Source organism: Hippoglossus stenolepis, chromosome 16 (genome assembly GCF_022539355.2).
Source record: "Hippoglossus stenolepis isolate QCI-W04-F060 chromosome 16, HSTE1.2, whole genome shotgun sequence".
Lineage (NCBI taxonomy): Eukaryota > Metazoa > Chordata > Actinopteri > Pleuronectiformes > Pleuronectidae > Hippoglossus > Hippoglossus stenolepis.
In genome coordinates, this window is record NC_061498.1 from 2,216,158 (window position 1) to 2,231,825 (window position 15,668).

The following is a 15,668-nucleotide window of genomic DNA, read 5'->3' on the forward strand; positions in this document are numbered from 1 at the left end:
TGAGGGTGAGACAAAGGTTTAAGTGTATGAGGGGGTGTTTATGGGTGTGTTCCCTCATGCTGCAGACATGTGACACTTGTTTATCTGTAACATAACCTATTTTCTGCTCTATTTTCAAACACAACTATTTGTTTTTATTATTTACTATGAAAACTGCTCATCCGATTTCCACGAAAGTTTGGGCAGACGCTGCTCTGGGGGCGGGTCCAGGATTCATTTTCCTTTTCTTTAATATTGTGACGTTTTTCCACATTTTTGTTGATTTGTTTGATATTTACTGAGTCTGATATTCATGAGTTTCAAGTCTATTTGTCACATCGGTATGTGACTTAACACAGGGTCAACTGTACAAGGAGAGGTGTTGGATACGGACATCTCAGCTCAGCTCAGCAATAAGAGCAATGTCATAGAGAAAAAGAGAGAAGAACATTTAGATATGGTAAAATAGCTCAATATTAACAAAGATAAGATACCATTCAATCAGGTGAGCAAACAAACAGGCAGATGTGCAGAGGAAAGTTGGACATGAATTGAACTATGAGTTGAGAAGCCTAATGGCCTGGTGGTAAAAACACGTTCTGGAGTCTGGAGTCAGATCTAGTGACTTTAAATGTGGTTTCATTTAAAACATAGAGCTCACAGGTTTTCTTTGTACCCTGTAGAAACCTTTGGGACGGGAGAACAACGATCTTGTTGACTGAGATCTGATCATTTTACAATAAAATCCCCAAAGTGCCCTCCTTCCTTCTCGAAGTGTCTGAAGCCTCTTTAACCCAGATAAAAATCCCGCCTCCAGGTTCCTGCTGCTTAATTAACACACCATCATCTTTAATTTGCTGCTCGTCTTCTGAAGCTCGTCACCTCCGCTGCAGGCATCACGTCTGCCCGCATGCTCGCTGAGCTCCCAGCCACTCACTCGCCCCCTTTCGTGATGCATCTCATGATTTAAATCTTGGCCTAACTCCTGTTGTATCTCAACAAAGCAACACCAGCAGGCACACGCTGTTTCTACACACTAATCCCTTCTCAGCCGCGACGTTTGAGGAATAGTAACAAAGCTAAGGTGAACTTTAAGGCATCGCTGGGAACGTCAGTCAGCCTGTAGCGAGTAACTGTCAGAGTCATGTGATGTTTCTGCTCCAATGCATTTCTGAGCTTCCTGTGCAACATTTGCTTTAACCCCAATTTATACTGTTATTTATAGTGTTTCTCTGAGCTCGGCCTGTGGGGAACGAGGGGCACGTTTCTCTCCTCCCCTATGATACATGCTGCTCATTGAATTAAATGTAGGTGCAAAGTGGCTGCAATAACCCCGACAGCCATTCAGCTGACAGCGTAATTAGAGACTGAATGGAGGCTTAGAATAAATCAAGCATCACAACATTGTTGGTTAACAACACATCCAGTGTTGTTAAACCCATCTAATCCCAGAACACACAAGATGTAATATTCCTGTGGCCCAGTCTCTTAAATCCTGCAATAATTTTACAAGAGTGCAGGCTGCCGTCTTCAATGAGACACTGATATAAGATAATGTGTAATCGGATGAACATTATCGGCCTCCGCTCGCTCATCTCTCTCCCTCTTGCCTTGTCTCCATCTCCCTCTTTGTTCCTCAGTGGCCTGGTTAATTTCTAGCTCTCTCCAAAGTGCTCCTGCCTTTTTGGATTACCCGTCCTCCTTTATCACACTGATTATTTTGAATAGTCTCTGAATTACCCTCGGCACACTTCATCTCTAATGCCAATCTCTGTATCCTTTAATTCCTGTCTGATTTAAAAATATATATATATTTTTAACTTCAATTCAGGCACCACCACAGAACTTATTCTCATTTAACCTTTTAACATCTTGTTCCCAATTTGAGGTTTAAAATCTTAACTCCTCCCTGACCGTTTCCCAGTTTAATCTCAGGAGATAGAGCTTTGTGGTCGAGCGTGTTATAGAGTTCCAGTAGAAATTTTAGATTAAATTTATTTGCAAGGACTGAACTTAACTTTCCTCAGGAGGATTAGCTCCAGGGTTTGAATTCTACCGATGAGTCACCGGAAAATCATTTTGATCTGTGTCTTTTGTACTGTCTCTGTAATACCATCTTCAGAGGGCTGCAATAACAAGAGCACAATAACTTCACATCAGCATTTCCTGATTTTACAGTCAACACAATCTCCCCCAAATACAACAAATCAATGCCTCACAGACGCGTCTATCCGTGGTTTTATTTAGCCAGAAGGGCTTTGCTCAGTAAAACGGTGCAGACATGATCCAACAATCCCAATATCAGTAACACACCTTTCACTGGCCCAAAGCCTATTATACATTACGAGGATTAAGTGTAAATGCTGGTCTGAACTTCCAGCATGGCCACACCTTAATAGTGTTGCCACCCGCTGCTCTCAGGCTTTAATCTCATTTCATGTTACCAAACAGTCTTCCACTACCTCTGCCAGGTTGCGGATGGCACGCACCACTTCGGTGCTTCCGACACAGCCCACGGTTCAAACTGGGCAGATTTGGAGAAGTTATTTTTATTCTCCTTTCAGTATGAAAGATTAACGTGCCCCCAGCCTTCTTCACTCTCTGTCTCTCTACCTCCCTCTTGTTCTCTTTCTGCCAGTCCTAACTCGATTCTTTATTTAGAAGCAGGCAGTTAGTGTAGCATGGGCCCGGGAGATTGCACACCACAGCGCTGTCAGAACTACTGGATGTAGGTTACTTCACTCGCACAGGACAGGGAAGCCAGATTCTGGGCCAGGCAGGCCGCCAGAGCAGGCAGGCTGATGCATACTGCCCCAGGTGTCGACGGCGGATATGGACAAGAGATCACGGGCAGGGTTCACTGGGGTTTGGGCGCCTCGCCGGCGTCCGTTGTGACTCACGTTCCAAACTTCATCGCTTCATAGGCTCTGTGCGGAGTTTGTCCTGGGGTTGTGGAAAAATGAGCTGGGCCTGAGCCTGTTTTTAACATTGTTTCAGATGCTGATTCACTGAAGGCAAGGTCGCGCTTGTAAACAACTAGTTTGTGCAGCATGTTGTTCATATCTGAAAGCTAAAGTGTCTATGGATGGTCAATTGGGTCCGGGCATTTTCCAGAGTTTGTCTTTCACATATTAATAAGGCAGGAGGAGATCGTCTTTTTCATCCTGAGATATTTGTATTCTTTCTGGATATTCGTCCGTCGCACATTCTGCCATAATGAGGGTTGTGCATCTTCCCTCCGGTCTTCAACAACTCATTGTAATTGGGCTGATGCTCCATCTGTAAAGGTAATTTAGGTCATTAAGTTCTGAGGTGAAAAGCCTCCATACCCTCGTACGGTTTCAGTCCTGCAAGCTTTGCAAACAACCTTGACGGTGTCGGTGCCGTGTCTTGGGGTCTGTCTCCTGGCTGTGACTAATGCGTGAGACATCACAGTGTTGCTCCCTGTCACAATCCCTCCGAGCGCTGACCAGCACATGGCTGGAGTGAGATCGGATGTTTCCTACTCGCTGTGAGGGGCTTGTCAACTCAAATGCCTGAGTCACCTTCAATCAATGTTCATCCCTTGTAAAAAGGGAACTCACCATCTTGTTGAGCTCACTTGCATATGTCCGTCTCATAGGGATTTGGAATGATTGGACAACTAAGAATGGACCAGCAGAGAGAGATTTAGATCCTGATCTAGAAAGAACATGTGCACTGATATCTATGTTGAAGAATGTCTGTTAACCCCGTTCTTTGTCTTCTTCACTTCAGGCCAACAACCACCACTCCAGCGTCCTCTCGTCCAGCCACAGGCGTAACCCGGCAGCCCCTTGCAAGTGCAACCAAGAGCTCCCCCGCTGCATCCAAACCTCCCACTCCCAAAACCCCGTCCTCCGCTGCTAAGCCGGCTGCCGCCAAACCAAACTCCTCTGCCCCCTCTGCTGGCAAAGCTCCCACATCACAAACATCCAGAAACTCAACCCCTGTGAAGAAAGGTAACGATAAAAAGATGATGTTATGAACAAGTATGAGCTGTAAGCATGACAGTAAAAATCAAGAAAACGTTTTCATCCTTAACCTAAAATCAGTGACATCCCTACAGAATGAGTTTTGGTCTTTTGTGTGGATTATAAAATGCTGTGTTTCAGTTTCATTATGAATCTATTTACATTCCTTGTGCTCTGTTCTCCCCCTAGATGTTACCAAACCAGCAACAACTCACTCAAGAAGGCTGCAGACTCTCCCCTTACCCGCACCCCAATTACTACAAAGCCCGCAAAATCTGAGACCCCCAAATCAGCCTCAAAATCAGACACCACCACCAAAAAGCCTGCTACTACTACCCCCAAGTCTGTGGACACAAAGACACCCAGCCGCCCAAAACCACAAGAGAGTAAGCCCACACCTTACAAGACGCCTATCTCCAAAACTGCAGCCAAGACCCCCACCCCCAAGAAAACTGTGGGCAGCAGCACCCCGACCCCTGTGAAGCGTGGCCCCAAAGCAACAACAGTTGCCAAACCTGAAATGGAAATTGCCGCAGCTGTAGCTGCTGCTGCAGCTATTGCTACGGCTGCAGCTGCCATCGCCGTGCCAGAGGAACCAGAACCTCTCGCCGAAGTAGCTGTGGAGCTGACTGCTACAACTCCTGAAGCAGTACAAGAAAAAATCTCTGAGCCCATAGCAAAACCAACACCAGAACCCATTCGAGAACCAACACCAGAACCCATTCGAGAACCAACACCAGAACCCATTCGAGAACCAACACCAGAACCCGCTCGGGAACCAACACCAGAACCCATACGAGAGGAAACACCTGAGCCTCTATATGAACCAACACCAGTACCTGTAAAACAACCATCTCCAGAACCCCTTGTAGAACCACTGTCTCAGCTGTCATTAGAGGAAGAACTAGGAGCCGATTCATTCCATGATCAAGCCTCCAGTGTTCCCGTGTCGGCCCAGATGGACCTTTTCAAATTTCAGGAGTCGGTTCCTTCCTTGGGAACTACTGTCATGTCTCCTCCTTGCTCCCCACCAGGCCCAGTTTCCCCAGTCAGAGAGCCACAGAACGCTTCCTCTGGGCTGGACATGCACTTTCAGTCTGACCCCTGGGCCAAGAACCAGCACTTGGCCTCTTCTGACTTTGCTTCAGAGAGCACAGTCGGCATGATGAACTTCCAGACTGAGGAGAGGGAGAATAAGGAACGATTCACACATGAGACAAGGGAGGAAGAAGAAGAAGAAGAGGAGGAGGAGGAGGAAGATGACGAAGAGAAGATCATGTTTATGCCTCCCTCCACAGCTCCATCTGCAGAGGCCTTTAATATGATGGCACAACCCCCCTTGTTGGTTGCCTCGCCCCTGGACGATTTCACCCCCAGGGACCTGACCTCCCCTCATGAAAAGGAGGAGGCAGTGGAAAAGGCTGATGAAGAGATCAATGAGGATGATGACGAGGAGGAGGAGGATGAAGATGAGGAACAGAGGAGACTAGGCCATCAGCCTTTATCCTTCACCACTGACATGAGCACTTCTCAGCCCTCTGAGGAGTTCCAAGTCCGCTCCTCAGCGTTTGGCGGTTCCGCGGGCTGGCACGGCGACGACCTCCTGTCTGGGATGGACTCGGAGGATGTGAGCAGCTGCACCAGCAGCCGGCAGCAGGGAGTCTCTGACCTCAGCAGCACCCAGCACACGGCCATCTTAGAGGGCACCCAGAGCTCGGATGCCATGATCGATTCAAGCCTCCGTGGCTCCGAGGGAGATGGTAATCTCATGGGTTCCCCCAACGTGGAAACCCTGGCCAATGAAGAAGAGGAGGACGAGGACGAAGAGGATGAGCGGGTTGATGATATGGACTTAAGTTCAGAGAGGATAGAGGAGCGTCACAAGGTGTTCCAGCAGCAGGAGCATGATGAGGAGGACGATGAGGATGTAGAGATGCACAGTGAAGGTGTGACGGAGAGCTGTGGAAACGTAGATGAAGATGACTTCAATGAGGAGGAGCATTTAGACAACCTCAATCGCTCTGTTCCTCCCCCCTGCAAGCCCCCAGCCGCCTCCTGGGGCCAGACCAACCCTTTCGCTGATACCTGGGGTCAACCAGCGTCCCTGCTCTCTGTCTCCTCCCCCAGCCCGGTGTCCGACCACGGGGCAGCTGAATCTGAAACACCAACTCAGTCTCCTGCCCAGACATGTTTTGACGGCGGTGCCCCTTCCTTTGTTCCTCAGGCAGAGCCCCAGCAGCTTCAGTCAGCCCACGAGGAGATGAAGGGCTCCGAGGAGGCACAGGACCTTCTTGCTGGCCCGGCTATGGGCATGTCTAAGAGTGGCACAGGTCTGTCTGCTCACGGCAGCAGTGAGACGAGCACGCCAGAAGAACTCCGTGACTACGACAGCAGCTCTGGGGTGGAGTCGCGCTCTGACAAGCAGCACACCCCGGTGCCTGCTTCAGTCCAGCCTGACATGGAGCAGGACCTGGGTATCCACTTGGAGAAAGGTGATGGAGAAGAGGAGGAGGCTGAGACGCTCCCCGCCGACGAGGTCCTAGGAACAGGACCCCCAACTGCTCCAGCATCCGCCCCTTCTTCCCCCTCCACCTCGGGAGACGAGGCCAGTGATACGGAGGGTGAGATGCAAATAAACGACCCAGACGCACCGATGATGATGGATGAGAGTGCTGGATTTGAAAGCCCTACTCCAACCTGTAATCTGCCAGCTCTTGACGAGGATGAGGAGGCAGCAGCTGCTGGAGACGGCGAAGAGGACGGAGGCGGGGCCACTCCCCAGTCGGCCCACTCTGTGGCGTCTTATGGCTTCGACTGCACCACATCCAACTCCAACGCCCACTCGATGGCCGAGAGCTGCGGAAAGAGCCCGGGGATCTTCTCCCTGGAGAACGAGGAGCAGCTGCCCGAGGAGGCCAAGGACCCCTCCCTTATCAAGGAGCTGACCCTGCCATCAGCAGCCGCGGCTGCCTACGCAGACGACCTGCTGGGTAGACCTGTGGACCTGATGCCTCTGGGCCTTCCAGGAGGAATGGCGCCCAGCCTAGATGAGCACCACTACATGCTGGGTGGAAAGGTCGCAGCGGACCACCTCGGGGAGGTCGATCCAATGGGGTCCAGTCGCCACTTCGGGGCCCAGGAATCCGGAGACACCGACGATAGCCAGCCACCGTACTACTCAACCATTTGTGATAAGACTGATAGTTTTCTTGCAGGTAACGTATAAGTCCCTGCTATTACCCCTGGAATGCACCTTTTCCCCACAACCCCCTTACCTGTTGTCTGTTTTCTCTCCAGTTGAGTTAGATGGCTTAGAAGAAGAAAAAGAGGAGAGCCAGATTGTAGGAAATGATTTTAAAAAATCAAAGGAGAGGAGATGAGAAAAATGACTGTAGCAAACTTTAAGTGAAGCCTCCCTCTTTCATACTGTTATGATCCTGGTTATGAGTGTCTGGCTTAAACTCCTTTATGTACAATAGCTACTACCATTTTCTAGTAGAATGTTCTTTTTAAGTAACACTGCATATCCTGTAGCCCCTGACGGGGTATTGACTGATTGGTCCAATGTGACTGAGCGTTTAAACCGAAAAAGGAAAAAAAAAAATTGATGGAATGAAATGGACTCATTGTGTATTTATCCTACTGTTTTTACCGAACAAATGTCAATGACTTTTTTTTTTTGTTTTGTTTTGTATTTGCTTATTTGTTGTTTTTTGTTTTGTTCCGTTCTGTTGAAACCAGGAGCCCGTGCTGCGAAACAGGATTTTACGATTATCGAGGTAACTGAAGCTTCAACTCTTGAGTTTTTGTAGTTCTTCAAAAGCCGTTCGGCACCAGTTACCATGGTGATTTGATTTACCCGGCAGAGTTGGCGCCGATGTTACCTCGCTAACCGCAGATTGCTCCTCGCCGTGCAGACCCCTGGTCCTCCCTACCCTGTGTACACACGCTTCATGTTCAACAGCACCATAGCGATAGTCACATGCTCCTTTTTAAAGGTTGTGTTCCTGTTTCAAGACTTTTAGCTTTCGAAAATAAAGGCTAGTTATTAACAGGGCCGCTGGCCCGTACAGATGTGTTAGGTCTGGGAGTGTTAGATTGCAGTTGGTGAAGTTTTTTAATGTGTGCATCAGGAGGTTGTGCGCTCATAGGTCGTTAAGGTATAACGTGCAGTCACGTACAGTATGTGTTTCAGGCTTTTGGTTTTTAAGTGGCTTCTCTTCCGGCCTCAGTTAGCTGATCATTTGTGTTCCAGGAGAGACTAACAACTAGCCCATTATTTGTGATGAGACCCTGCATTGTCCTACACAGCTTTACATTCGCTGAGAGGTTTCTCCTAGTCAGCGTTTGGTTTACTATTTCAACAGTATATTGCATGTTTAACTAACAAAGAGACTGTGTACTACCTTGAATTTGAAACAATTCTACACTAGACATGTTCATAAATGAATGGTTCACACTAGGTTATCTTTCAAAATTCCATTAAAACATCCTTGCAAGGCATTTTGTTCCTGTTTCTTATTTCCCCTGTGGCTCCAGCATGCCTGAACTTACTGTCCTTGTGTTTTGAATCGCTGTGTATTCGTGTGTGTCTACACAACTGATTTCCCATGGTCCCTCCTCATTATTCACCATGGGAATAACTGGTAAACAGGAAGTGATGCAACATTGTACAACAATGTTGTATCTCAAATGGAATTTTGGTCAAAGTCAATGAGGCGATGGCGTCCTGGTGCCTTGTTCTACTCCAGCATGCTTGTGCTTCCACGACATCGTCAGATTCAACACTAGCTGAACAACATGACACTGAAAACACAGTGAGGCTCATGTGAAGATGCCCTGTGGAGGTTTTTTATGACCGGACAATTGTGTACTCGGTTTTTAAGGTATCCCTGAGGTCCAACAATTGTGTTGAGGTGTATTTGCAAAGCCAAATATTTTAAATGATTAATTGCTAACATTCACGTTGGCCTTTACAACATCGTTAATCTCTATCAACATATTCTACATCTGAATCTGAAGAATCTGGAGGCGAGGGACCAGATTTTGTACAAAAAGTCCCACTGTTTGTTTTATCACACAAGTTTCTCCTTGTGTGATAAAACAGTTTAAAGTGTTTAGTGAGGAGAGAGAAACTTGTGTGATAAAACAGTTTAGACTGTAAACAGTGAGTCGACAGAGTTTTGGCCTCTTTTCCTCTGTCTGCACTGAAAGCCCCAAAGTTTTGGCTGTTGCCCCCAGAGGCTTATGTGCTCCAAGATTTCTACATTGTTGGCGCAGTGTGGTGTAAAACCAGCAGCCGACATTACACACACAAGACAGGGACCCGCTTTACAAAATGTCCCTCCTCTCTAGTGGTCAAAGACTTCACAGGGAATCTTTAACACACCTTTCTCTCTTCGAGATGTGATCATAACCAGGTGAAACGTGCTCAGATCTGTAAAGTTCAACCAACATGCACACAAACGTCCTGCAACATCTCCTCCCTGTCGCATCCATGCATCCGAATGTTGACCAAAGAAGACCAGACACTCTTCTCCCTCTCGTACCCGCCTGCTCCTCTTCATCAAAACCCTCGTATGGAAACACACACACACACACACACACACACACACACACACACACACACAGCTTTGATAGTGAATGAATTCATCAGACTGAGCCCTGATTCAGGTTTGTGTTTCGGGACATTTGACAATATGAAGTTTAATAGAGGCGCCCAAAATAAAATTAATCATCTTCATAACTTTAATGACAACTTAAACAAACCATACAATGCATTATCACATTGTCATCAACCAAGTTCAGTCTGTTCTATGTGATGTTTGTGTTGAGTTTGATTCCCTGTGTTCATTTGTCTCTTCAAGTACATGTTGTCTGTGCTGCACGATAACCACAGTATTCTTGTACCTTTACGTGGATGTGCTGTAGTTTACATCATTAAATAGATTTACAGTGAAACATGTTATTCTAAAGGAAATGCAACTTCAGAGAGAAAACACCTTGCACCTTATGCTGTGTTCCTGTTTCCTGGTTTGTTGCTACAGTTCCTAGTTTTCCTGTGTCATGAATGTCACTTTATTTTTTAGACCCCCCTCCCCCCTTTTTCTTTTTGCGTTCTACCTTCTTCGCCCTCTTGTCAGATGTCTCCTGAACCCTGCTCCTCCTGGCCCTTGTTGTTGTTCCACCCGTACTGTTGATGCATGCATCTCCACTGGATGCAACAAGTGATCTTGACTGTCTCACAGGAGACGAGAAGAGAGAAGAAGCCGATGGAGCCCACAAGGTTCAAGCCCACTCCCAGGAAGACAACCAGAACCAGAACCACACGACCCCCGGTCCTATAGCCAACGGCCACTACTTGGCGTTGGTCCCGGGAAACAGGAGGCCCATCGATCCGAGTCTTGCGGCACATTTTGCCAACATTGCGCCCCCTCCTCCTTTGATAGACACCAGCGGTGATGGGCGCGCTGGTGGAGAGCAGCTGAGGAGGCTGGAGGAGCACCAACTGAAGCTGAGGGAGATGCAGCACCGGCAGGAGCAGGAGAGGCAGAAGAGGCAGTGGCTGGAGGAGGAGCGGCTGAGGCTGGAGCAGCAGAGGCAGCTGGAGATGCAACGCAAGGAGCTCCTGCAGCTGCAGCTCCAGCAGCAGCAGCAGGAGCACCGCCAGCGCAGGCAGGTTCTTCAGTGGCAGCTGGAGCTGGAGCAGCAGTACCGCATGCAGCAGAAACACGTCCAACAGCAGCAGCAGCTGAGGAGGAGCCCGACCGGAGTCATGCTCTCCCCGTCCTCGGGCCTCTGCACCATCTATGAGGCCATGGAGACCAGCGACGAGGAGGACGAGGCCAGAGGAGACAACAGGAACAAACAAGTGGTGGGGAGGAGCCCGCCGTCCGCCCAGGAGTTCAACAGGCAGCTGCGCCCGGTGCCTCCACAGGAGCTAGAGTGGAACAAGAAGGTGGACATGGTGCAGCAGCTCATCAACCAGACCTTGATGCTGTCCGGGGACGGAGGCTGCCCACCTCTCCTCCTCCTCCCCGTTGGGACCGGGGGAACCCTGAGCCCCCTGGAGAGCAGCATGTGGCCCAACATGCTGCCACAGTTCAGCCCCCCCGTCGCTACAGTCACCTCCGTCAGCAGCTACTCCCCAGACAGTCAGGGCAGCTCCCCCCCTGGAGACTGGACGGTGGTGGAGGTGGAGACTCAACACTGAGGAATCAACAGGTCCATCAACCACTAACAGAACATTTAGAGAAATGTGCTTATTCGCTCTCCGGTGGAGAATTGGATGAGAAGATTGATTCCACTCTGCATGGACTAGTCTTGCAGCTAGTTAGCTTAGCATACATACATACATATATACTGGCCACCGCCACCGAACAAATAGTAACTTTTACACTTCTGTTTTCATAGTGATTAAGAAACGTATAACGTCCCCTTATGAAACCACATGTAAATAAACGATCATGATCTGCAGCAAACACTCTAATCAGTCCATTTTTCATCAAGATCCATAAATTATTCTTTAAGAAAACAAGGAAAATGTAGAAAAATTGTAATGTTAAACAACCTGAAAAGAAAACACAACGTCCACAGTAATAGCACCTTGTTTGTTTCCTTCAGATCCACAGTAGCTGTTTCTTCATTTCCAGCCGTTATGCTAAGCTAACAGCCAGATGTGGGCGAGGGATCGATTCTCTCACCCAAGTCTCCACTGGAGAACCAGCCAATGAGCACATCTCCCAAAATGATGACCTCTTCCTTCGATCATGGAAATGCAACGATGCAGCCAAGACTGAAATTAGTGACCGATTTGTGTCGATACTGAAAACAACACATCACACAGAGCGGTCGGATCTAAAGACATTCTTATTCTTATTATAAGAAACACACGGTGTCATTGGTCAGTTTCCCAGACGTGCAGATGTTTCCTCACCAGATGTGTCTCCCTCTGTAGCTGCTGCAGAAACACTGCTCCTGTGTTTTCACTCTTTACACTGAAGCCACACGTTGCCCCCTCCTCACACGAGGGATCTTACGATGCTATGACAAATTGCACTTGTTGTTTCTTCTGTTTTTCTGTCCGGGCCCATGTGTTGACACAGGTAAGTGGCCGAGTTGTAAAGCATATTTCAAACAACCTGTGTGTGTGTGTGTGTGTGTGTGTGTGTGTGTGTTGTGTGTGTGTGTGTGTGTGTGTGTGTGTGTGTGTGTGTGTGTGTGTGTGTGTGTGTGTGTGTGTGTGTGTGTGTGTGTGTGTGTGTGTGTGTGTGTGTGTGTGTTGTGATGAAACCGGATGGGAAGATGCTGCTGCTGCGATAGAACCTCTCCCCTCCCTCCTCCCTCCCTCACCCGCTCACGTCACCCAGTACATAAATGTGACTTTTCCAGGTTTTGACTTAATGGAGTCATCAGTCATGGAAGAAGAGGGGTCGGGGGACAAGAGGGAGAAAGGCCCTCCTTGTTGTGCTGTGAAGGGGGAGGGAGGCGAGAGGGAGGGTGCTGGACTGGGGGTGGTCGAGGGGGTTGTTGTCTTCCCTCTCACATTCCAAAGTTGTAACCTCATTTCCTGGGTGGGCCTGTATTCAGGGAGTCTCCGGGGTTACTGGGTGATGTCATCGGTGGGACAGACAGGAGGGTGAGACAATGTGCTGCCCTGGATGGGTGAGGGTGTTCAGGAGGGGGCTCGTCATACTTCATAAGTGTTCACTATCGTCATATACGACAATTAAGAGCTTCCACATTTATATATACTGTGATTTGTGCTAAATATATCAGAACAACAGGTGATTAGAACATATCAGGAAATCATCTTATATCCATAAGTGTGATTTAATGTGTGTGGGTGTGTGTTTCTCTCTGTCTCTGTCTTTCTGTCTGTCTGTGTGCGTGTGTGTGTGTCACTCTCTCTGTCTGTGTCTCTGTCTGTCTTTGTGTGTGTGTGTGTGTGTGTCTGTGTGTGTGTGTGTGTCTGTCTGTGTGTGTCTGTGTGTGTATAGACAGAGAAAGCACCTGTTTCTCTTTGTGTCTGAACAGTCGAGGTGTGGCTGAGATTGTAGGACTAACATCTAACAACACTGCCCCCTGTTGGTCTGATCTCTCCCCTGCACTCTCATATCAGTAACGTGCACGTTTTTATATGAATCAGAAGAGAGAATCCTTATATGATATTTATGCCATTTGAAAGCCGCGTGTACAGAATATATAGTTTTCTACATGGTTTATACTGCACCTACGTTGTATGCATGTTCTCTCACATTGTGTTTGTGGTTCGCTGCTATAGCATCAGATTCTCCAGAGGTTAAACCTCGTGTGTGCAAGCACAGATCAAAGCAATAACTCTGCATGCAATTATAATTATATCTATTAACCTATGTTCTAATTTAGTTGGTATATTAAACTCTTGTGTAACTTACAGTCATTTTCATATCATACAAATAATATTGTGCTGAATTATTCATATTTTAATATTTGTCTTATGAATGTTTTACCATCATCGTCCTTTTTACTGCAGCAACTCCTGTTGTGGTGTCGTCGTGTTTTTTCCAGTTTTTAGAAAGAAATGTGACGAATCTCTGCTGCAGCTCCAGAAATAAAATGATGTGAAATCTGTCGTGTTGATGTTTGTCCGGTTTATTAAAATGCAAATTGATGGAATAAGAAAAACAGAGAAAGAACACGTGAAGCCTCAGTGTTAGTGAAGTGTCGTCTCCTCCACCAGGAGCTCGAGTTCACACTCATTAGTTTCTTTGTTTTAGTGCAGATCCATTAACAAACCTCAGGTCCAGTGAGTGATCATCAGGAGACTGGTGTAGTTCTTCATGTTTCACTGAGAGAACAGTTTAAACTTCCTCTGTCAGTCGTCTTCGATCCAATCAGGCTGCAGCTAACTGACCCCGGATCAGTTCTGATGTGTCTCCGTTCAGATGAAGCCTCAGTGGAGTCGACATTATGGGGTCAGAGGTCAACAAAACACAGCATCCCATGAATCCACAATGTGAAACAGAGACAAACGACCTCAATCATGATAACGTTGATTTTGTTTATAGTGTTAAAGGAACGGGGCTGATAGGTGGATGATAGAGGCACAAACCTCATTATCACTATGAGATAATAAACTTTAATCATTTTAAAGATGCAACATCATCAAACATCTCAACACTGACCCTGGAGGGAGGTGTGTTGAAGGGCTGCAGCACCCCCTATTGGCACGGAGCTGTAACTGCAACCGTCCATTATCTTCTGGTTATGTTTAGATGATTAAATGATCTTTGAGGGTCGTGGGACGAGCTGCGGCTGGTTCCAGGTGAAACCGGAGAAGAGGTGAGGTTGATCCTGAGCAGGTCACCAGCGAATCACAGGACGAGCACAGAGAGAGAAACAACCAGTCAGAGTCTTATGAACCTGCAGGTCTCTGGACTGAGGGAGGAACCTGGAGAACCAGAGAACTTCAGAGTCTTATGAACCTGCAGGTCTCTGGACTGTGGGAGGAACCTGGAGAACCAGAGAACTTCAGAGTCTTATGAACCTGCAGGTCTCTGGACTGTGGGAGGAACCTGGAGAACCAGAGAACTTCAGAGTCTTATGAACCTGCAGGTCTCTGGACTGTGGGAGGAACCTGGAGAACCAGAGAACACACACAGACACAGGGAGAACATGCAAACTCCACAGGAACCGAGAACCTGCTTGTTGTGACAGTGCTGACCACTGTACCGCTGTACCACTGTGCCGCCCTATCCTACATTTTAATATTCTCAAAAACATTTAACTTATTTTTAACCATTGACGTCTTTACTGTGTCTGAAAAAACATTTCATAACTTTTAACAGAAACGTTTTGAGAGTTAAAAAGCAGTGGGCCTTTTTTGATTTAGTATTTGTTTTCATGTTTAATTTCCTTCCTGTTTTCAGTGGGTTAAATTTAGATTTGTTGAGTGTTGTTGTGTAAAAATGTTCTAACACAGAATTCATGCGCTGGATTCAATATGAGGTTATTGACTTCCTCTCAGTTTAAACCCTGACCTCCAGCGTCCCCTGCTCCTTAAGGACAAACACTGTCTGAATTCTGCAAACAGCTCTGTGGCTGTTGACTTCATTGACAGTGTGATGAATGGATGTTTGTGGGGGGGGGGTCTCTCCCTGCACATGCCTCCATCACATCTGTGAGAAACCCTGGAGATACAGTGGTGATACTGTTGCTGCAGAACTAAATCCTTCCTGTTGCAATGAGGCCTTTCATTCATTCATGTGTGTTGCAGCGCATGTTGGATTTCCTCTGTGATTCGACTCTGCAGAACAGAACAGATGCACGAGTCAGAGGAAAGTGAATTAATACACATCAAACTCCGGGGGTGGGGGTGCTCATCCTGCTGAAGTGCTCTTGAACACCTCCTCTCACCTCATGATGGGATGAGAAGAAGACACATAGCTCTGTGTGTCTCAGGTTCTCTGTGTGTCTCCATCCAACCAGGAAGCTGCATCTTCATGAAACACAGTGAATCTACATGATGAATGAAGTGTGGATGTTGATCAACAGGTCTCAGACTGAGGATTCTCTGCAGCTGCTGGTTTCCTGTACAAAGCCACAACACCAGCACCGGAAGAAGTGCACTGGCTTCAACATAAAAGCATGCGTCCCTCCTGCCAAATAAACGAATGGGCTTTGTCAGTTGTCACAGCACAAATTATTTTGATAATT

The 15,668-nt window shown here is 47.4% G+C and overlaps 1 protein-coding gene across 1 annotated transcript in view; it reads left to right on the forward strand.

Annotated features, from left to right (window-relative positions):
• wu:fb95e10 (protein bassoon) overlaps nucleotides 1-12,224 on the forward strand; it is a 30,177-nt gene extending 17,953 nt beyond the window's left edge. The window contains 4 exon segments of the mRNA XM_035180573.2: nucleotides 3,736-3,959; nucleotides 4,161-4,178; nucleotides 4,181-7,186; nucleotides 10,220-12,224. Coding sequence (XP_035036464.2) covers nucleotides 3,736-3,959; nucleotides 4,161-4,178; nucleotides 4,181-7,186; nucleotides 10,220-11,184 — 4,213 coding nt within the window. The 3' untranslated portion in view covers nucleotides 11,185-12,224.
• The last annotated feature ends 3,444 nt before the right edge of the window (nucleotides 12,225-15,668 follow it).